Source organism: Melospiza melodia, chromosome 11 (genome assembly GCF_035770615.1).
Source record: "Melospiza melodia melodia isolate bMelMel2 chromosome 11, bMelMel2.pri, whole genome shotgun sequence".
NCBI lineage: Eukaryota > Metazoa > Chordata > Aves > Passeriformes > Passerellidae > Melospiza > Melospiza melodia.
In genome coordinates, this window is record NC_086204.1 from 26753140 (window position 1) to 26776380 (window position 23241).

Below are 23241 nucleotides of genomic sequence, written 5' to 3' on the forward strand. Positions count from 1 at the left end.
TTGTACACTGTGATTCACAGGCATGAGATATTGTTAAAGATGCACTTTTAAGTTAAGGCTTTAAAAAAAAAAAAAAAAGTCTCTTCAGCTCTTTAAATATTGGAGCTGTTAAAGAAACTACAAAGCAATCAGCTTTTGAAAGCTTTTCTGTCATAGGGAGAATGCCATGAATCACACACTCATTAGCAGATATGTGCAAATCTCTACTGCAACACAAGGACAGAGCTCAACCACTTTGCCATCAAAAAGTCATCTGCATTTTTAAGCTCGTTGTTCAGAACTGTAACACTTAATTAGAAGTTGCAGTTTATGGCTGTGGGAGTGTTGCAGAAAATACCACAGCAATAAAAAAAATACTGCACCTGTTCAAAACTGTGAACAATTTATTTGAAACTTTAATCTGCAGTATTTGGGTTACCAGTTACACCTGAGGTACCAGCTAAAGCATCAGGTGCACGATGCAATGCCAAAAAATATGCAAAATAAATTATTTAATAAGTTATGGAAGTCAAAAAGCTTCTACCTGTGGTAGAAATCAAGCATGGGGAAGCTTTAGCTTAACCTTTAAACATTGTGAAAGGCTATCTATCATCTTACTGCATTTGCTATGGGCCATCTCAAAGCAAAAAGAACAATATAATTCTCATTTTCACTACCAAATCTAACATCTGCAGTGTCTGCATTACAAAAATTACCTCTCTGTACTGAAGAAAGCAATATGCAGCTCTCACTGGAAATTCAGGGGTTTCTCTTTTACCCAAACCTTACAGACACCCTATTACTACACAGCTGCATCACTCCAACATAACTAACCCCATGGCCATCCTCACATCTTGGGTCCTCTGTTAAAAAAAACAGAAAAACACCACAACAAAAACCACAGGATTAACAGCACTGAAGGAAAATGATAGCTTTGTTTCCTCTTATCAAACTAAATTCATTTGCAAGACTATTTAGCTTACTGTTCCCATCTTCATACTCCACACATTTTCAAATATAGGTATCACAGTAACTGGAGTCTGTTTAAAAACTGAGTAGTGAATTTTCAATTTTTTTTATAAGTTTTCAGATAAAAAGCTTTTAAAAAATAGTGGTTTTGACCAGAATCTACCAATAACGTGTACCATTTTGAAAAATTTGGATGTGCTGCAAACATCCTTTCTACCCCCCAAACAGAAAGCTGTTGATCTAAACTTTAATTCCCAGTATCATTACTTGGGAGTTTTGCTAAATGCAGTACAGTATCCTGTAAGTTTCTGTATAGATCAGAACTTGGTTTGCTAAGTCACCTTAAAGATAAAATCTGAGATGCTCCCTCTCCAGGCAGTATTTGTGTGCTAATAACGCCTTTCTGCACACCCATTTTACTCTGAAGGAACATTTCCAGCTTACAGAGGAGCAGCATGTTTTATTCCTGGGCACATCTGTTTCCTACACTTAAACTCCACTCTTGATCTTAAAGTGTTATCAACTAAATTTATGAAGCACTTAAGCACTAAGTGAATCTACGTGAATCTCTCCTCAGCCCTTAACAGAAGAGAGTAGGGAAAGAACACAGTGTGAAAAATAATGGAAGATGTGAGTGTCAAAATAACTCTGGCAATCTTAAATGTCATAGTCTTACCTAGAAAGAAGAACTGGCACTTTCTCATTTGTAAGTGATATTAAAAGAAGGCAAGGTGAATTTTACAAGTTTTATTATACAAAAAATGATCTAAAGCCATCAGAACTCTTCTACAGTTCTAAAAGTTTTGTTCTGCAACTTATACTTCCATATGCTTTTCCAAAAAGCCAATGTAAAAAGCCTCATTAGTCCCACTTTCTTCTTAGCAAGTCTTGAAAAAACCAACCATAGCTGCATCAAAATTTATTCTTTGTAGTCCAAGAATTGCTGAAGTCTTTTCTTATGTTCTGTAGACACTTGTACAGCACTAGAAACAAATGCAGAACATTTTACATTAGAAGTAATACAGCACAAAATTAAAGTCTCATGCCAAAATTGAGTGTACATTGAAATCAATTACACTGAAGCTAAATTTTATGAAAAACCATCTATGTTCCACAACAAAGAAGCATATTAACCCTTGAAACTGTCAATTCTTATCCTCAATAGCTTCTAAAAAATACCTATACCAGGAAACCTTGCCCATTTCCTTACCTCTAAACAGCAAGTGGTTCACTTGCAAGGATGATTTAGGTAAGAAAGAATCTCCTGAAATGATCCCTCCTGTATACTGAGCACTTCTAAACTGAGGGACATTTCATCCCCAGAGGGAGAGATGGGCAGATACTACAGGAAGTTTCAGTCCCACATATTCTAAGGCCAAGTATGGAAGTTTGCCTCCTGGGAGAGTGGCTGAGAAGAGCTGTTGGACAACCAGGCAGCAATGGAATTTCATTATTTGGACCCCTCATAGGATTTTCTCCCTGCAGAACAATTGCCTCTAGTTGATTTATCTTCTTTTCAGCAGCTCAGATTTATTAAACAAGTGGTATTCATGAACTGCTTCTAAAGAGTTCATGAAAAGTCACTAAGAAAAATTGCCCAGAAATCTATGAATAATAAATTTGAAGGGGGACCATATATCTACACAGGAACTTTTTAAGGTTCCACAAATCAAAAAAACCCTAAAATACCACATAATAATAATGAGCAGAAGGGATTTTTTTATCTAAATCTAGATTTTTCACAGGTCCTACAATAACATGAATTAAACTAAATATAACAAGGAAGCAATCATGAGGAAGTTCTTACTTCAAGTGTTCTCCAAAGACAGTAGTTATCCTGTAGAGAGCTGTTTTCAGAGAGGCTCTAAGTGCAAATCTTAGTGTTTTGTAGGATGTGTCCACCAAGCTCCCTGAAATCCGGGGAGGTTTGCTAGAAACATGTGGCAGTTTGAAATGTCTGTCTACGACCTGATGAGAAAAACAAACAGATTCCTGTCATCTGTTCAATTCTTTCATAATGTAACTAGAGACATGTTTGTGTCAAATAAAGCAAAAACAAAGTGTGAGTTCAGAAATTCCACCAAGACACACAAAAATGTTTTGGAGACTGAGCATTTCCCAGCCATCAACAGGAACACAGAATCAAGTTCTGTGAAATTAGATTCTCTATTTCTGAGTCTTAGGCTAAGAACATCACATGCTGCAGGAGAAGCACAGTTCTGTCCTGTATTATGACTTGTTTCTTTCACAAACAAGGGCATTGGCTTTCTTTCCCCCTGGTGCCTGTTCTTGGAATAGATGACTTACACTGAAGAACTTTAATAACCTCTAAATTCTTTCCAAGAACCTCCATTAGGGCAGTGTGAAATGGTTGTGTTAATAGGACATGGATAGCCTTGGAAATAAATCTGGATTTTTTAAAACACATTACACAAACATCAGTAATTTGAGAGTAGTGTCTCTCTATTAGCAGAGACACAGATTTTATCTCTTGAGATTTGCAATGTCTCCAAGTGCTCCACGTTGCACCAGGAATTGTGTGCAATAAATAAAGATTAAGTTCTAACTCTGCAAAAGATATTGTATTAGAATTGCTGCATCCCTGAAATAAACTCTTCAACTGAGCACACAGTAGCATTTCTTTAAAATTAAACAAGATCCCACACACATTTTCTCCCACATTTTTAAAAACCAAAAGGGTTTTTATTCAGCTGTTTCATAGTGTACATAGTGGCAACCAGCTGTTTTGGTTAGATTAACTGCAGAAGAGCTGTTTTAGTGGCAGCAACTTCAATGTTATGACTAATCAGCAAGGTTATTATGTAAAATCAACAGGACTCCTCCTCCTCTCCTGAACTTGCCTTGCAGCAAGGAAAAGTTAAGTTTTACCTCCTGAAGAGTCAGTAGCGTGTTCAGGATAGCTGGCAGTGTAGTTTGGACAACTCCAAACTGATCTTCAGTGAAGGAGGCTGCTACCAAGTGAGACAGACCTTTACAAACAAGAAATTTGTTGTAATTAATGCTTCAAAAGGTAAGAATTCAGTATCAAAGTTTATGGTGTTGCCTGAAGATTCCACCAATGTGCTGGAAATACCTCCAGACTTGCTGCTGTCAGCTGAAAGTCACCTCAGCTCTGGACCACTCACTGGTTTGACAGGTGTATAATAGCTTGAGGTTGGTAAAGCAAGAGAGATTATATAAAAATTATGTGTGATTCCCATCTCCAGACTCTCTACATCCCAAACCATCACCTTCAATCTGACACAGCATGGCACACTGGCCCATAAAACACATCACCAAGGAAAATGATCAACTTTGCACAGTCAAATGTAACGGAAGATTCTGTCAATATCAGTATTTACTCACAACTTTGAAAGAAACAATAAAAATCCAAAATGTAATTTCATACTGTCATTGTTCTTCTAATTCTCTGCAAACCATCCTTTTGTTTATTTGCTAAGTTATTATCTGAGAGCCTCCCTCAGCTTTCTGATAAACACAGACCCAGAGCCTTTAGTCAGAAAAGCTGTTGTAAAAAGGCATCATAAATCTGTCACTAGAAAAAATGTAAAAGTGATACATGGGTTCACATGAGAGAGAAGCACCAGAAATCAAGTTCAGGAATCTGTACAGAACATAAAGTAAGAGATCTCACATGGGATCTCAAAACTAACAAGTGAATTACACTTTAGTCGTGTTGGTGTCTGAAATGCAGTTGTGTTTTTATCAAAAGCATTTCAAATATTTTTATTGGTACATTTGTAAAGCACAGAGCTCTGAGAGTTTTCCATGAACCAGCAGAGTGGATCACCTGGAAAGCACTTACCTTCCAAAGCCCAGATGTGCATTTGGGCATCACAGAAAACAGCCTGGATGGAGGCTTCTGGGTGCTGAGAAAGAAACCAAAGTGCTGTGAGTGAACTTTATAAATAATATTGCCAAACTTGCAGCTTTCAGAACAGAGCTGCAAGGCCAACAGATCTTGGGAAATAGCCAGAAAAATCTGATCTAAAGTAGAATTATTTTTGGACAGAAGCTGCCCACAATGCTACAGCTGTAAGTGAGGAAGGAAAAAAAGAGGATATACTAGCTAGTTTTCAAGGGCTAAGAACACTTTAAGTAAAATAGAGTTTCTAATCAGATTACTTTAAAAAAAACATTGTAATTCTTATTTTCTGGTATGGGACAATCCTGCTGTGAAACACAGCAAGGAAGAAGCTGTACTTATGGAAAGCTTTAGATGAAAATACAGAATTTAAAGCCATTACTTGTGTCCCAAACACAGGACAACCCTTACCTTGCTGAAGAAATACATTATCAATGCACGTTTGGACAAGAAGTTTTTTATCTGAAAAGAAACAAAAGATTAAACATGTCATCTGCATTTATTTAAGGCATGCACAGTTGGTCCTTCTCTACCCTACCACCTTCACACAGCAAAAAGGCATTGGGAGTGAAGGATTTGTGGTATATAAGCTAAGTAGAGAAGGAAGTATTCATTCCATAAAATGGAAAATTCTTCCAGAGAGGTATCATCTAAGCTGCACCCCTATGCACTGAAATTTTACTCCACCTGTTCTTGCTTGTTCTGAAGCCATGTATAAATAAATTTTGGCTGCACTGCCTCACTCCCAGTTCTTGCAGCAGAGAGCACTGGGGAGGGTTCATGGTGGGAACCATTCATTTGCTGATCTGCAAGAAAAACAATACAGCATTTTCAGAAAAACTGATTGCTGTCACCTTAATCCTCACAATGCAGCTCTCCAATGTCAAGGCCACTACACCTAGGGCTCTGAACTCAAGTACTGTGGAAGAATCTCTACCTGAAACCGATGTCCACAGCTTTGGTCCCCTCCTCGTGACATGGGGACTTTGGACTGTTCCATGCCAAGGAGACTTTACATCCACAGCTCCCATCTTGTAACTTAAAGCAGGAGAGCTGAAAGGTGAACCAACATCAGAGCCAGGAGACGTCTTCACAGGCATCAGGGGTGGTTTAACCAGGGGAGACATGGAGGCTCTGAGAACAATGTTGGACCTCTGTGACTGGAATGACGTGTCTTCTATCCCAGCAGCTCCTAGGGACAAAGAACACACTGCATGAGGACAGCAGGCTGGCACAGTGACACAGGAGATGGGTTTGTTATTTGATTGCTATTTCAAGAATTTCTGTACCAGAGCTAGTACAAAAGGACATGGTTAGCACTCTGGTCTTGCAAAGTACACATCAACATAAGCACGGAGCATTTTCAAAGTTCAAGTTTTCATCGGCTTAAAACCAGCATGTGATGAGAAAATAAATACAAAATATAAATGTAAAAATAAATTTAGATAAATTTAAATAAATTTTATTGATTTATTTATTTTACTCCTGCTAGCCAACATTACAACACCCTGATATCTATGCCCATAAAGTGGGCACTTAGCATTAAGCACTAGAAAAAAGGCTGTCCATAGAAGAATGAAAAGTCATTCTGATTGGCCTGTAAGAAAAGGCATGTCTGTCTGCAAATCCAAGGATCAGCAGCACGAGAAGAAATTCACCTGTGGCACACCAACAGTGCCTGCTGTTGCCAGGGCACTGCCTGCTAAGGGATTCCATTACCTGGCAGCCTCGTGCTAACACAGCTGTGCTGCCAGGAATGATGCCCAAGCCTGGCATGTAAAACACCCAAAACGCCTGAAGGCTGCTCACAGCTCAGGAGTCAGACTGGGCTTTCCCCACTCTACAGTGATATCAGTGAATCACACAAACATAAACAGAACCTAATTTTACCATCTTAAACTGATCATAAGAGCAGTTATGCAAATTCCAGAGCATCTCTTGGCAAGACTTAAATTCTCCTTGTGCTGTGTTGAACTTACTGAAACTGTGATAATCAGACTTTTTTTATTCATGCAAGTATGGAAAAAATACTGTATTGAACATAATAGCATGCAAGTAAACAAACTGAGTAAACATGACAACTGCAAGTTTTCTAGCTATTTTGGGATTACTTCAACACAAATACCTAAGATTAATTGGGGGAGGATCTTTTTGTGTGTATTTATTTGCAGAAATCCCTCATTTTCCTCATAAAATTTAATTGAGACTAAGGTATCTATTGCTACCTTCATGCTTTACAAACCTTTATGAGCACTTCCTCACATACCTGGAGTCTGAGGAGGCACTTTCAGCTCTCCCACTGGTGGCTTTGCTCTCCCATTTGCTGCTGCTGCTTCCTGCTGTGCAATCAGCCTCTGGGTCAGGTCACTGAGGAGACTCAAGCACTCCCGGGATATTGCAGTCCAGTTGTGTGGGTGCCCACCTGGCAGGGCACACAAAGAGCAGAGTTGAACCCAGCTGCTCCTCCCTGCAGCCCTCTGACAGTGCCCGTGTGCTGTCAGCAGGAGCCTCGCTGTCACAGTGCCACTCAGCTTCTGAAACACCACAGGGCATTTCCACTGTGACAGCTTGTTTGTGCTGAGAGAAGATGAAAACATGGACAGATTCAATGGATAGCTCTAAAAAGAGCTCAGTGAAACCTGCTAAGCAAGCAGGCAACACAGGCAGTTCAGCCCATCAGATCTGAAATCACTGAACAGCTAAAATGAACAAATACCACTGGTGATGTCAACACAGTTGTGAAGCAGTACAAACACTACAATTCCTGATAAGGTGCTACAAAAAGTTCCTGAGGGCTTCTAAGCAGTTTTAATTGACCCCCTCTGCCATATCTGAGTACAGCAAAAGGACTGTGCACTAACTGAAGTTCCAGCCAGTGTTTGCTCTCACAGCTGCAGTGGTGACTCAGTATTTGTACCTGATTTCCCCTCACACCTCAACATTCAGCTTTCATACACATCTCTTAGGTTATCCAGTCTGGATTGTCTCACTGGTGCTGTGAAGTGGGCCCTGCTTTCAAAATCCTGAACTTCTATTTCCTCCTAGCTGTCATTCAATCCAACAGACATCACAACTGGTTGAGTTTAGCAGATGAAACAATATGAATATAAAATAATTAAGCAGCCTTTTGGAAAAGGCACCACAGGGAAGAAGCTTATACAGCATACCTTACAACACTCCATAATTTCTAAGAATGTTTGACTAATGATTTAAAAAAAAAGGAATCAACACAAAATAATTCTTATAATTACCTGGCTGACTGAGGCTGAAGACTTCCTGTCGTCGAACAGGAGAATACTGGGAAAGTAACATCAAGTCTTGTAAGGCTAAAAACTGCAAAGAAAGGGAAATATTTTAGTGCATGCAAAATCCACTGTATTAGCTTTAAAAATATGTAGTTATCCATACAAAATCAATCCCTACCAAACAATGAGTTCACACTGGCTAAAACCAGTCATGTAACACAAAGAGAATGGAGACAAGTCCCCAAAACCTCCCTGGATGGGGCTGCAGAACTATTAAAAGCTTTAGTGATAGATCAGTTCTCAGGAGATCAAGAAGATCTAACACTTGTTTTATTCTAATAGCTCAGGCAGAAAGATATTAAGACACTAAAAAGTCTAAGAAAAGAACTGTTTTTGCAAACCAGAACTCAACTACAGTTTTAGGGTCAGTGCCTTATGGGACCAACCTATCACTGCTTTTTGTTGTGATTAAGCAATTAATGTGCTAAAACTAAAAATAAACCAGATTTCTCACAATATTCAAAACTCTATTATAAATTGGACATTTTAATGATATCTGAGATCATGTATTAGATTTCCTGTTCCTTTAATTGTTTGTGCTCAACTCTTCCCCACCTATCCTCAGATAATGCAGCAAAGCTTAAAAAGGTCTTGCAGCCTATTGTATCTCCAGCCTTATCAGAAATCTGTAAAATCAGTAAAGGTAGAATTTACATGTGCAAGAGAATATTCTTATCTTTATTTACATAACACCTCTTAAATGAGTTGTCCAATTTCTAAGTGTTATAATCAGTAAGTACTATAAATGTTTACCATAGTCCAAAATTCTTCTTCTTTACTCACAGTTTTTAAGTAGCTTTTTACTATTGCCTTTTATAAAAAAGAAAGCCAACTTCCAACCTAAACATGAAATATTTATATTTCATATTTATATAAACATTTAAATATTAATATTTTCAATTTCAAGAGAGAACACACACGTGTTCTCAAATATATTTTGCAGGGACAAGATATTGAGAGTACAAAGGTTTGAGAAAACACCTGCTTATGTGATAAGACTCAAAGTTGAGTTACAAAAACCTGAATGCCACTAAGCTGCTGGTTTTGCATCAGTACACCATGAGACTTCTGCTGCACACAGATCTCACCTCTAACACAACGAGTCTTCAGCTAACAGTAACAGCACGGTGAGCACCAGCAGATGTCACCACTAAACAAATTTTCATCTTTAAATGCAATGGCCTGGGAGTGCTCTGAGGCAGCTTCTCAAGGAACTAACACCTCAGTGACCAGAAGTGGTACCTGGAAGATGTGACTGGATGAAAAACACCTTTTCAGAACACACCTGACAGGGAGAGGCAGGAGTTCAGTTACCTTTATAAGGAGGGGAGGATTGCTGTTCAAGATTTTAGGCAGGCACTGGTCTGTCTCCTGAGCAAATGTTGGTTGAATGGGAAAATGATGGCTCTAAATAAAAACATCAAAATTCATGTTATACAGAGGAAAGCACAAGAAAATCTTATGAAAGAGCAGTAAACTGGCCTGGAATTTCTAACATAGAAACAAAAAGAGTTTACTCCTTTCATTTAAAATTGAAAAATCCTAGAAAATCCAGATATCTTCAAATTAATGTGCTCGTGTGGCTAATGTCACAATTTCCTGAATTTTCAGTTAACACTATGCAAATATTTAAAAGCAACTTTGGAAGTTATTTAGCTAATTAAGAAAAACAAAACCACGCGGATAAACAAATTTTTTTCATCAGCCAAAAGGGCAAAGTCCATTTTATACTTTCACAGATGGATGATTTCTTTTGTCTTCCACAGTTTTACAAGCAATACAGTAATTAGAGATGTTGACAAGGTGTTCACTGGTGCTTGTTATTATCCTTTGAAACAGGTTGCTCACACCTCAGAGCTGTTGTCATGCTTGACTCATTGTTGATCTTTTCTCAATGGAGTCACAACAACTACACCTTTCTAATTAAAGCTAATTAAACACCCCAGCAGCACTGTTTTTGCCATTTCATTCCATGAGTAATTTGCATCAATACATTGACCCAGAATTTAAACCTCACTTTTTTTTTTTCTCTTTTACCAAGAGTCTCTTTTTTTTTAATTTAAAAAAAATTAAATCAAGTTAGAGGAACAATTTTTTCCTCTCCAAGGAAATATCTGGAAACAGAAGCAGAGGAGTAAGAGGAACAAAACATGAATTTTGTAAGGAGCACAGGTCTTTCTATGAGAAGAAGGGAAAAGTCAATTAATGCCAGGCCTCTCTTGACTATTCAGTTATCAGCTACTATCTGTAGAGCATGCTGTGAAAATTCAAGAATTATGAGTCATTTCCTAGCAGAACTGCTTTTGAGATGAAAGAATCATCTGTGTCACACTGATGATGTAACTGGAGCACTGTCACAAGTACTGACCTCTGTGGCATAGATTTTGAAGAGCAGCCAAGCAATGTACCAGGTCATCAGGAGGAACACACCACTCAGCCAGGTATGGTAAAACAAGGAGAGATCCAATAAGCCACTCAGAGTGTCCAGAGGATGTAATTTACTGCAGATAAAATAACCAAGAGGATATAGTATTTTAGTATTCTTATTAAGAATAATTATTGAAATTAGGGAAAATAAAGATGAATTAATCATGACTACAGTATTAGCCAATTAACATATTAAGACTCCTGGTTCCTTATTTTAAAACTAGCAATAGTCATTATAAAATAAGGATATTCCCCCTCCCCTCGCTCCCCCCCAAAAAAACCACCATAGAAAATCAGATAAAACTCATAGATGCAATCTGGAGTGTTTACCCTTTATAATACTTTAGACACTAACAGAAAAAAAAAAAAAGTGATCTCCTAATTACTATCTTAATGACAAGATGGTTCTTACAAGGGGATGCTGGTTCCTTTAGGATTCATTTCAGAAAAGGCCAGAGCTCCCCACATTCTGTGTGGGGAGGCAAAGTCCTGCTGCCAGGCTGCACTTCCTCAGCAAAGGAACCTCTCTAGAATATTCCAAATTTCCAGCACCATGTCCTCCTACCTGTCTGTATGAAGGCCCATCGTGGTACATATCCAAACCTTTGGGATGTAACCTAGGGGTTCAAAAAGAAACTCTGAAACAAATACAACACTACAAAACACACACACAGTAGGCCAAAAAAAAGAAGACAAAAATAGAATTTATGCAGAGACAAGAGACTAGTCTTCTAACTCACATGGACAAGGAAACAATCTGCCTTTGGGGTTATTGTGTTTCAAGAAACACAAAAAAGAGAATGAAAAAAGGCTTCAGGCTAGCAGCTGTACACTGAGAGATGTAGACCTCCCCTTTTATTGCTGCTTCTCAGCAGTGAGTTAATTGTGTTTCCTTACTAACAAAAGAGGGTTAATAGTAATTTAATATTAATTTTCATATAGCCCAGGCAGCAGCAAAGTGCTTTTAAAGACTTAATGGAATCTGATACAGAAGCACCATACTTCTAATTTATCCCCTGATGTAAATAAAAGGATAATAGTTCTTGCATATTTTGACATCATTTAGGAGGATAATTACAACCCTAACAAAGAATTCCTGATTTTTTTTACAAAGTCCAGTGCAATCATCTTCATCAACACAGATTTTGTTTACCACAGACCAAACTGCATTTTCACATGGGAGGGAGCCATCCTGCCTCCCTCCAAATAATATACCTGAGATATATATAAATATATCCAAATAATATACCTGAGAGCAAAGCCAAAGGGCTGATCTTTGCCTAAAAAATGGGATGGTTCAGCAACATTACACACTACAGGGGAGTCCTGCCCACTGCTGGATGCCAGGCTCAGCTCTGGGACACCACAGCTCCAGGCAATGGAAGCAGCAGTCCAAAGCCTGATGGATCAAAGTTTTCAAACACAGGAATTATAAATTTAAAAAAATAAGAGAATTTCAGGAACCCTTACCAAAAAAGTAATACGTGACACAGAAGTTTCTAACAAAATACAGTGATTCCACACAACTGTGTTTTATCAGGAGAGGCAAAGATCTTCTGAAACGTAAATACTTGTATTGCTAAAACCAAACAAAATAAATAGTTTAGTATTCTACATGCAGAACTAAGCAATGAGACAGTTAATAAAAATAATACAACAAAAAACAACAAGGTACTTGAAAGCCTGAAGTCTAGATCAATTAAAAACTTGATTTAAGGTCATTCCAGGTGTTACATTTATTAATTAAGCTCCCAATCTTTCCTGACATTTTATAATCACTTCTAGTTCTTATCTTGTTTCCTTCTTGTAGCAGTGAAAATGAAGAATGGGGTAGACTGACTCAATACACAAGGGAACAAACCAAAATATCCCTGTCTAATGCAAAATAAAGGGGGAAAAAAAGGGGCATATTTAATATACTAGATTTCATTTACATTCTAAAAGTTCAATTAAAATGTAGGGAAAATTTAGACAAGCCTGACTTCCAGAGTCAGTAATCCTCCAAGCAGCAAAACCAATGTAACACTGATGCTTTCCTCCAAATAAATAAACTATATGTGTTTCCAAATGATTGAAGTAACCCAGATGACAACTGAAACTATGCAAATGCAACCAAAGTGATTTTTTATTTTACTAGCTTGCATTAAGGAAAAAAAAAAAAAGAAAAAAGGGGAAAAAACCAAAAAGAGAATTAACAATATTGAAATAGATTTTTTTCTAAATATTCTAACTACAGCACTGCCAAAATGCTGTTTGGTTTGCTGATGAATGGTCAGGAAAATGCAGCACACATTTTCCACTATAACACAACCAACCTTGGTTAAAGACATCTCTTGCCAAATTGTTTGGACTGTGTCACTCTGGGAATCAGGCAAAGTTAATGTTAATGGCTGCTGTGAGGCTGCAGCAACAGAAACATTTTTAAGGTGATGCTTCACACTGGTACAGATTTCTGCAGGACTCCTCCAGAGGAATTAATGGAATTTCAGTTTCCATAGTGCTACACACACAAAAAACTTTGGATGTTGAGCTCTAAGCCAGATTTAATGTGTTATTTAGACTTGAACTGAAGGGGTTTTTTATTAACTGTCAAGATTTTCAGCTTTTAGGTGACCCTTGTTGTCAGTTCCTGAAATTCATACCCAGTTTGTGCACATTGTCTTTTTCCTGTAGCTCACCTGCCACCTCAGCCAGCTTTGAACAGGCATCAGAGGGTGTAGGGTAAATGTTACAGAGTCACAGCATCCCAATTTCTGTGTTCATTTAAAAGGAGCTGAGCAGCAGGAGCAGGATGAACACTGCTGGCATTTAAAGCTGGGTGTACACTTCATCTATCAGTGACAGCAGCTGCACACAGGCAGCTCCTGCTGCCACACTCATCAATTATCCAGGCTTTTCTGAGCACTGTTTCACTCATACATGTCTTTTCACAAAGATACTTAAAGCTCTCACCTGTATGATTGGAAATGGCAAATAATTCATGTTGTTAATAAGAAAGAAAAGGCTGTAGCTGTATCCCAAGAAAGCTCCAGAAAGCAGAAAGAAGAGGTGATACTCATTTAGGCACATCTGAGGAACAGCATCTTCTAGGCTAAAACAGAAAACTTAGAATCAAATCTGAGTTCACAACAAACAGCTGTTCAAGCCTTAAGAAACTCAAATCAGAAGTTTGATTTTGCTGATCTGTACATCTGATGATATCTCAGCAGGTTTTTTGCTAAAGTAGGAATCCCACCACCTGTTTTTGTCATTTATGCATTAAACATACACCATTAACCACAAGACCAGGACTTAGCTCAAGTGACAACCAACTTGTCATCAAGAGTGAAGAATCCATTAAGAATCCTGGAAATGTAGTTTTTCTGGTCCAGTTCTCTCTGCATTGTAACATTTACAAAGGGGAGCATTTTTTGTCCTTTAATAAAGAAAATCAACACATAATTGCTGGGTTTTGAGAATACCCAAATTCTTGGGATTCTTTTTTAAAGAAACTATCAGTAAATACATTTTACAATAAAAGTTTTGTTTATCTTTGACACACACACAGAGTTACCTTTCTGAAGGTGTGCAGGACACAGCAAGAAACTGGAACCTCCCTTTTGTCATGACTGTAGCACACCAAGCAACCAGCATTCCCATGATAGCATGGACAAAGGAATGGATCACTTGCTGAGGGTGAATAATTTTTCCTATCAGTGCCAATCGAGAGCATGGTATCGATGGCACCACTGTAAATAAAAGCAGAAAAATCATTTTTGTTTCTTACCAATAAAATCTTTCATTAAAATAAAAAAGAGAACACCCCCACCATTGTCAGGATCAGTCACTAAATTATAAATGCTCATCCTATTTAATTTAGGTATCAAAGACAGTTCAATAATTCACACAACCCACCTGCATAAAATTCAACGTTGAAGATGCTTATTACTATTATCACCACAGACATCAGGAAGATACAAAAGATGACATAAGAAGTATACAAATCACTGAAAGACTCTAAAAAAATAAAAATATTATTGTTCAGAAAATTGCAATAACACAGAAGCAACGCAGTAACAGAAAAGAGCACTCAAGCAATGGAAAATAATCCACTGAAATGCTTAAAGGGGAGTAATGGCCAATGGACTTTCTAATCCCACATGAGGTCTGCCCAGCTACACAACATTTCTGCACAAAAGCAAATTTAAACTTCATAGAAACTATTTGACACCCTTATAACTGGTTTAGTTATAAGTCAACACTCAGAAGTTTGTTTTAAAAAAAACCAAAACATTAAACTGTGGCTCAAATATCACATTTCCATTCATTTAAGAAAAGCTGCAGCCATCCAGCCACACCAAAAAGAGAAGAAATTTCTTACAGAGTGGTTCTTTTGAGCTTTTCTATTCTCTCTGCCTGGAGTAGCTCAGTGATCACAGGCATCGAGCTTCCAGCTAAGCATCTCTCAATTTTCACTGCAGGCACTCAGGGGAAGTTATTCCCAGTGGCTGCTTCAGGAATTTCTCTTAGGATTCAGTGCACCTGAAGCTGTTTATGGAAACAGCAGCTGCACAGGGTGGAAGGGGAAGTGTGTCCAGGGACTCAGAACAGACAACTAAAGCACTTAACCTGTTGGGGTTTTTTTAAAATTCTGTGAGAGACCGACTCACATGAAATTGCAACACTTATTCCCACCTAGGGTGGACGGTGGCTGCTGCAGCTGTAACACAGAAACATTTCAGAGGCCAAAGACTATTCGAAATATAAGGGTAACACGATGCCACCGTCAGTTCCCGTTATCTGGGACCGAACCCAAAACAACAGAGTGTAGGGAAAAAACTCCAAAAGCCAGAAACACAAACACGAGAGAGCAAAACCAGGAGGACGCGGCCGGGCACCTACTGGAGATCCAGCGCACCGGGTGGAACGGGTCGAGGCCGCTGAGCACGATGAAGGCCGCGGTGCAGAGGGGCAGCAGCAGCACGGACCAGGTCACGGCGGCGGCCACTCGCCAGCCCAGAACCTGCGGGGACACAGCGTGAGGGACCGGGACCCGCCAACCCAGCGCCTGCACGGTGACAATGGGAGGGACCGGGAGCGGGGCCGGGACCCGCCAGCCCGGCTCCAGCACGGTTACAATGGGAGGGAGGGACCGGGACCCGCCAGGGCAGCGCCTGAGGGGAGCGCACGGTGAGGGGAGCGGGGCTCACCCCCCAGAACCTAAGGGGAGACACAGTGAGGAGGCCGAGGACCGGGGACCGACACCATCCACCAGCCCAGCGCCTGCGGGGAGCATAGAGCCGGGACCGGGGGGGGATGAGCCCGAGGGAGCGCAGCCCGAGGACCGACCTGCCGGAGCAGCGCCCGCTGCCCGCCCGCCGCCCCCTCCATGGCCGCGGCCCGGCCGCCCGTTCAAAGCCGCCGCCCAACGGCCCCACGTGCCGGACCCCCGACACTTCCGTCGCGCGCGCAGGCGGCAGCCAATGGGAGGGCGCGCACGGCCGCTCCCCGGGAGTGCGGAGTGACGCCACTCGCAGTGGAAACTACAAATCCCGGCGTTCCCCGCGCGGCAATGGCGGCCTGAGGTCTCCTCCGTGTCTAAGGGGACAGAATGCAGCCCGGGGCGGCGAGGAAAGGAATTGTCACACTAGTCCACGTTACGTCTGTTTATTTACACTTTCAAAGCCTCATTGGCGGCACGGACCCACCTTAAAGGAGGTCCAATCCTGTCACAACAGCAGGCCTTGGACCAAACCCTCCCCACAGCTCCAGAGTGTTAAGATGCTTTGTGCACAAAAAGTACAAATCACATCGCCTTCACAAGGCTTTATTCAGAAGCAAAACAGTGGGGCGAGGACAGAATTAAAGAAAAACAAAACAACCCCCCCAAAAAGCGAAAACAAAACATAAAATAATCCCAACCAAACAAAAACAACTCCTTTCTGCTCTAGACTGGGATCACTGTTCACTCTCCTCCAGGAACATGGAGATGTCCGTATGTCCATGGGACATCGCTGTCCATCCTGCTGCAAAACACATCCCTTGTCCTTGATGTTTCCAAGGTCTTCAGTGAAAAAATAATCTAAAATAGAAACTACTATCTAGATGGAGAAACTGGTGCTGTCATCTGAAAGAAATAACTCCAGTGAATATTTCGGCTCCTTACCAGAGGACACAAGAGGGCACATATTTAAGTCTCAATACTAAAATCCATTACTGTCATTTTGATTCTTATTAGGCATCTGGAATGAAAAAAAACTGATTTTGCAGGAGGAAAAGCCACTAAAATTGACTTGCATGGTTGGATTGTGTCATTTTTTAATGTGCCTTTCACTGGGCACATTTGGCTATTTTTTTACATTATTTATCTTAAATCTAATATAGTTTCTACTTAGTAAATATCCTGGTTTTCACAAACACACTTGTGGCTGGTGTACTTGGAGTGGCCTGGCTATTAGCCTGTTCCTGGACCTCCTCCAGAGAATTATCCAAGAGAATTCAAATGTCATTCACTGCTGGCAGCAGTCCTGGATGCCAGGAAGCAAATGCTCAAAGCCATCCCAGAGAAGGAATGCAGTGCAGAGGGATGGATGGCTCAGCTCTGAGTCAGCCCTGCCCAGAGCCTACACAGATGTCCCCACACAGGGCTGCTGCTCTGAAACACTGTCTCAAACACCAAGGGGGAAAAACCCAATCTGCTTTTTGTATTAAAAGGAAAGAAAAATTGGAGTCTAACAGTTTATTGCTTAAGTTTCACTGGTGCAGAATAAATTCAAATAAATGCTTTGGAGTTTTTGTAAGGGGTTAATTAATTTTATTTATATATAAACCCCATTTAGCAAAAGAAGTCTGTTAAACCCCTTTCCATTCAACCATAGTGATGGGGAAAAGTTTCAGGATGTCTGTGATGACTGCAGAAAAAGGAAGTTTAGACAGGGTTCTCACCTTATTTAGTGACTCTTTGTTATTACTGTTGTTCCATTGTGAGCAGGAATAATAGGTGCAGGAATAACAGGTGCAGAAATATCCAGTTCAGGGGCATCAAAAAAGTATGCCTACATTATCAGAGAAAAAAAATTATTTAGAGAGAAACATACAGTGCTGCCTCATCCAAGCTCTTTCTTTCCACACCCATCAAACACAGACACACAGATCCATCTACTCTGGAAGCTGTGGAAACTGAGACCTGGTGACACCCTTCTACACACTGCAATAAGGAAACAAATAATTTAAGTCTTCATTCTGTATTTCAATGGCCTCAGGGTCTTCTGTTTTCTAATACTTACTGTGTATGGAAACATAAACCTGCTAAAACTCCTAAGCCCACACTTTACATTGAACATTTAATCCTTCTAAAGGACTAAGAATAGTACTCATTGGAATAGAGTGCAACTGGATACTATAAAGATTAAGGCTTTGCTGGTACTATGATGAATTCCAGGTGAATTGGACTCAATGATCCTGATGGGTACCCTCCAAATTGGAGATATTCTATGACTCCATAATTGATTATTGAATTTATTACCAGCACTGTCAGGGTCACACTGGTGTCAATTTTTGCTATGTTTAAAATAACTGCAATTTTTACATTGGAGGTTTGTTGCATATTTTATGAAAAATCCCTTTGCCAGGATCTTTTCTCCTGAGAAGCTGAGCAACTTCAGCTTCTCCATGTTTTGCTGCTTTGGAATGTGATCTGGAGAACAGTTTACCCAGCATGTGAAATTGTTTTTACTTGATGACCAATGACAGCCACCTGTGTCGAGGCTGTGAGCAGTCACATGATTTTATTATCATTCCTTTCTATTCCTTGCTAGCCTTCTGATGAAATCCTTTCTTCTATAGTATAGTTTTAATATAATATATATAATAAAATAATAAATCAGCCTTCTGAAACATGAGTCAAGATTCTCATCTCTCCCCTCGTCCTGGGACCCCTGCGAACACCACCACAGAGGTTTTCCTGTAACCAGCCAATCCCTCCTTCCCTGTCCCATAACACCACCTGTCCTAGGAAACGAGAGAATAGGGAAAAGGACTGGCAGTGTCCCACCAAGCATCCAACAGCCAGCAGGGCGTGCAGCAGCAGGATGGTGGCCACGGTGGCCACGGCGACGCGGCGGTTGTCGTCGCGGACGGCGGGCCAGAAGGTCATCACCAGCACGGAGCCCGAGAGGCACAGCGAGAACACCATCAGCACCCAGCGCACCACCTTCTGGGGGATGATCCACAAGATCTGCAAAAGGCAGCACAGGGCTTGCAAAGGGCTGGCAGAGAGAGGCTGTGTGTTCTGTGACACTGTCAGCACTTCTGTTTGTGCACAAATGAACTCGCGCCTAAATCTGACACATCTCTTACTGGAGGGAAGGGTAAAAGCAGTGCTGAGCTTCACTCCCAGACACAACACAGGTGAATCTCAAGTTATGCCACTCCCTTCAAGGCCTGTCCTGTTGCAGACATCTTTTATGGAAAATCCTTTCCTTAGGATTTTTCCTCCTGAGAAGCTGTGAGGCCTCAGGAACAAAATGTAAACAATGGTTATCTGCTGCTGTGGAATGCAACAGGTGCATCTGGGATTGGCCCATGTTAAATGTTTGTAATTAATGGCCAATCACAGTCAGCTGGCTCAGACACAGAGCCCAAGCCACAAACCTTTGCTATCATTCTTTGCTATTCTATTCTTAGCCAGCCTTCTGATGAAACCCTTTCTTCTACTCTTTTAGTATAGTTTTAATGTAATATATATCAAAAAATAATAAATCAAGCCTTCTGAAACACGGAGTCAGATCCTCGTCTCTTCCCTCATCCAAGAACCCCTGTGAACACTGTCACACTGTCCCCAGCCAGGGAAACTTGTCCTTGGAGCCATCAGCATCTGTTCCCTGGGGACACAAACATCCTGATTCCCGAGGCTGCCTGCCAGGCTCACCAGCAGCACCTTGCTTGGTTTTGCTGCCTCTGGGGAAATGATGTGTCCTGGGCTTTTCCAGCACCCACAAGACACCTTTACACTAGACAAGCCTCAAGAAAAAGAGCAAAAGATTTTCCCAGTCTCCAAAATTTCGACAAATATCAACAATATTATAAGAAAGAGCAAACTTTCTCAGGCAGGACATGTGAGAGGGGCACTCTTAGCCATACGTACCGCTGTGGGAATGTAAACGAAGAGGGAGTAGCCATACACACACACTATCTCCAGGAAGGAGTAGGAGACAATGTTCATGACTTTACTGTTCCTCCACATCAGGAATCCCCAGAGAGCGAGGGGAACAAGCCAAGCGTACGCATAAATCGTTGTAGCTGCTATGGACACTGGAAACACAACAAAGGGTTTCATGTTCTACTTTGAATCCTGACAGAACCAAAGGTGTAGAAGCATTCAGCATGAAAACTAGAAAGCTACCCGTGAAGATACTTCCAAAAGATGAAGTTTGAATTATTAATAAACTGAAAACTGCATTTATATCTAGTTTACACCCAGTACTCTGCCAGCACTTCAAGTAGGTGATAGCAGTGAAAATCTGATCTGGTAATTTTCTGCCCTAGGCCTGCAGGTTCCTGGGAGGCCACAGATCCAGGAAGGCCCTCACCAAAGCACCAGAGTGCCCAGTGCTGGGCTTTCACTCTCTGTACAAGGAGGCATCCACTAAGGCTGGAAAATAACTAATTACTCGTGCTTGATCTTCTAAATCCCTGAAACTAGCTTAAGTTCTGAAGAAACAGGGTTCTGCCAGTCACAGCCCATTTTAAGGGCTTGTTTCACACGTCTAAAAATTTTAAAACACCAATGAATAAAAAGACTAAAGTGTTAAATCAAAGCCATGACCTGGTTTCATATTACTTCATTTGCGCATTAAAAAAAAAAAAAAGACACCAAAAAACAAAACAAAACTAAAAAACACCAAAAAAACTACCCCCACAAATGACTACTTACAAACCTTTTCTGAACTCAGGCACGTAGTGGTACGTTGGTTTGCCCAGATGGATGAAGAAATTTGAGAGATTGCCACTAACAGCAATGGTGAACACGAGTGTAGCACATATCCAAAATGGACCTTAAAAGGGAAAAAAAAATCAATAGCACCTCCTCTGCTGTCTTGCTTTCTAGGCCAGCAAATAAAATGTAATACAGACTCAAAATATTTAGCACAGCAAGTAACTTCTCCCACCTCACACCTACCATAAAGATCAGGATTGCTGCGGATATACAGCCTTACAAAGTTCTTCCCAGGGACTGGGAACACTGATCCTTTGATTCTGTCCAGGACCTTTTAAGAAACATAAGGATTTATCTGACAATGCAAGAAGGAAAAATACCTCATTGGATAAGGCATAATTCAGACAACAGTTCTCCTATGGAGCAGAATATTAACCTGGTATGTGTCCACATCGAAGAAGGTCTGGTAGTACTCAAAAGTCCAGAAAGGGGCACTTTTCTTCTGTCCTGCAAGTAGCTAGATGGTGGGAAAGACAACATGGAAAGTGTTACAAGCACACAATTTATGCATTACTAACTCATTTACACAGTAGTCACATGATTTTGGTACCCAAACTGAAAACAAACACAACAGGGCAGGATTATGTAATGGTTTCCCTCTTCCCCTCCAACAGCTGTAGACAGCCAGTCTCTTATCTCCCTGTAGGCAGAACCACAGCCTGAGGTTGTAAAGAGCAGCCTGCTACTGCCTGCTGCCACATCATCTGGAACACTCACCCTCACCCCCACGACAAGTCCCTTCTGCTGTCAGAAACACAGAACGGCCTGTGCTTGAAGGGACCTTAAAGATCATCTCACTCCATCCCCCTGCCATGGGCAGGGACACCTTCCACTATCCCAGGTTGCTCCAAGCCTGGCCTTGAACACTTGCAGGGATGGTGCAGCCACAGCTTCTCTGGGCAACCTGTGCTAGCACCTCACCACCCTCACTCACGAGACAGAATTTCTTCCTATAACCAATCTAAACTTTTTCTCTTTTAGTCTGAATCCATCCCCCTTGTGCTGTTCTCTACATACACTTGTAAGAAGTCTCTCTCCATCTTTCTCACAGGCCCCCACCATAGAGGTGAAAGCATTACCTCTGTTTTATCGGAGTCATCAGTGCCTAGTAACTCATCATCCTCTTCCCTCCCTGACTCCTGCAGGTGGCTGTGCTGATTCTTGGGGATTTCGACTGGCTCATCAATGCTTATGGTGGTGGCATCAGGATTTGCTGCAAGCAAATTAGCTGCATCGTCAAATTCTGCAAATAAGTACATTACAAGACAGGTGATGAACAAGACACTAAAATTTTTGTTCTCATGGCTCAAATAAATGCATAAATACCCTGAGACAGAACAACCACTAGTTTAGGCATGTTGGGTACGATCTATTTCCTAAAGTCCAAGCTGACATGGATCAAGCCGAACATTCAGCCAGTGGATAAAGTGTGAGTTTGCTTTTCCTGCCAGTCTGCCTGCAGGATGTGACACTGGCAGGACTGGAGCCTGCCTTCCTGTCCTGCCAACAGCCCCAGCCCAGGGCCAGCAGGTCTCTGCAGGGCAAGGGAAAGCTGCCTCCTAGAGAAATGGGTACTTTTAATATTCTCCAAAAACTGACGTGAAATTTTTAATGAAGAACTAAAGAAGTCTGAAACCGGGGCCTTCTGCAAGTTACAGAGCGCTCTGCCCCCTTCCAGCTGTCACTTGCTACCACAAAGGATTCCAGTCTACAACTTCCGTCAACACCGGTTACATTTTTTTATCTGGCCAGCAGTACAATTCCATCTCTCAAAATTCAGGATACCTGACCCCATCCTGACCGCACAAACAACACTCCCAGGACGTTTTCATTCCGCGAACGCTTAGGGACGCTCCCAGAGCGGCCAGTGCCGGACGGCTCCCCCAGCCGGGCCCAGCCCCGCGTCCGCACCTGCCACATCGCCTTTACCTTGGAATTTGAGGTCGTCCGCCGTCGCCATTCATCCGCCGGGACGAGGATCAGCTCCTCGGGGCTCGACCCTCCTGCAAGAGGACAAGGCGGCGCTGGGGCTGGGGCGGGTGCGGTCCCCGCCCTGTGCCAGCGCTGCTGTGCCCCGCGGCCGCGCCCCCCGAGCACCGCACCCGCTCGGGCCCCGGGCCGGGCACCCCGCACCTCAGCACCGCCACAGCCGCCGCTCCGCTCCCTTAAAGGCGCCGCCGCCGCCGCGCAGCCCCGGCCAATCAGCGGCGCCGCTGAGCCCCTCTGCCCCCGCCCCTCGGGGAGCAGCAGCCCCGCCGGTGACGCGCCTGGCACCGACCAATCAGAGCCCGCGCGGCGCTTCCGCGTGCGCGCCCGCCCGCCCCCTTAAAGAACCCAGTTGTCTGTGAGGAAACATGGCGGGGCTGTGGGTGTTCGTGCCCTTGTACAGCTGTTACAGACGTACACTGCGTGTTCTGGCAAATGAGAGTTTTACCAAAGAAACACAGAACGGTTCGGGTTGGAAGGGACATTTAAACTCATCTCATTTAATATCCTTGCCGTGGCACGGACACCTCCCACCAGAACGCGTTGGTCCCAGCCCCGTCCAGCCTGGCCTGGGACACTCCCAGGGATCCAGGGGCAGCCACAGCCGCTCTGGACACCCTGTGCCAGGGCCTCACCACCCTCACAGGAGAGGGTACCTACTCTAAACCTGCCCTCTGATGGTTTGCAGCCATTCCCCCTTGTCCCGTCACTGC

General features: G+C 41.9%; 2 protein-coding genes across 3 annotated transcripts; both read right to left on the minus strand.

Moving 5' to 3' along the window:
* Positions 1–1680: 1680 nt before the first annotated feature.
* On the minus strand, positions 1681–15565 carry NDC1 (NDC1 transmembrane nucleoporin). Its single transcript, XM_063166138.1, has 17 exons — positions 15448–15565; positions 14461–14562; positions 14120–14294; positions 13519–13657; positions 12037–12145; positions 11132–11183; positions 10508–10640; positions 9454–9546; positions 8086–8167; positions 7101–7256; positions 5772–6026; positions 5522–5640; positions 5246–5296; positions 4775–4838; positions 3838–3938; positions 2756–2916; positions 1681–1931 (listed from the first exon to the last, which is right to left on the minus strand). Exons 2-17 carry the CDS (start codon positions 14510–14512, stop codon positions 1868–1870), a joined length of 1806 nt encoding a protein of 601 aa, XP_063022208.1. The 5' UTR covers positions 14513–14562; positions 15448–15565; the 3' UTR covers positions 1681–1867.
* A 791-nt stretch (positions 15566–16356) lies between these two features.
* Positions 16357–22739, minus strand: YIPF1 (Yip1 domain family member 1). 2 transcript variants are annotated; one of them, XM_063166139.1, is made up of 10 exons: positions 22676–22739; positions 22472–22545; positions 21622–21785; positions 20919–20999; positions 20726–20813; positions 20484–20600; positions 19691–19857; positions 18599–18781; positions 17491–17600; positions 16357–16672 (listed from the first exon to the last, which is right to left on the minus strand). In XM_063166139.1, the coding sequence occupies exons 2-9, from the start codon at positions 22500–22502 to the stop codon at positions 17496–17498; spliced, it is 936 nt and encodes a 311-aa protein (XP_063022209.1). In that variant the 5' UTR covers positions 22503–22545; positions 22676–22739; the 3' UTR covers positions 16357–16672; positions 17491–17495. The 2 variants fall into 2 exon arrangements, with proteins under 2 accessions (XP_063022209.1, XP_063022210.1); XM_063166140.1 differs by having other exon boundaries at positions 21622–21755; positions 22676–22723.
* Positions 22740–23241: the final 502 nt, after the last annotated feature.

Bases quoted from the DNA above. Each gene is read 5' to 3' on its own strand.
- YIPF1 (XM_063166139.1), bottom strand. From the start codon at position 22,502: ATGGCGACGGCGGACGACCTCAAATTCCAAG. The intron at 21,786-22,471 runs GTAAAGGCGATG...ACTTATTTGCAG, and splicing joins GGACGACCTCAAATTCCAAG to AATTTGACGATGCAGCTAAT. The intron at 19,858-20,483 runs GTTTGTAAGTAG...TTGTGTTTCCAG, and splicing joins CGTGCCTGAGTTCAGAAAAG to TGTCCATAGCAGCTACAACG.
- NDC1 (XM_063166138.1), bottom strand. From the start codon at position 14,512: ATGTCTGTGGTGATAATAGTAATAAGCATCTTCAACGTTGAATTTTAT. The intron at 14,295-14,460 runs GTGGGTTGTGTG...TTTTATTTACAG, and splicing joins CAACGTTGAATTTTATGCAG to TGGTGCCATCGATACCATGC. The intron at 8,168-9,453 runs GTAACTGAACTC...CTTTCTTTGCAG, and splicing joins ATCCTCCCCTCCTTATAAAG to TTTTTAGCCTTACAAGACTT.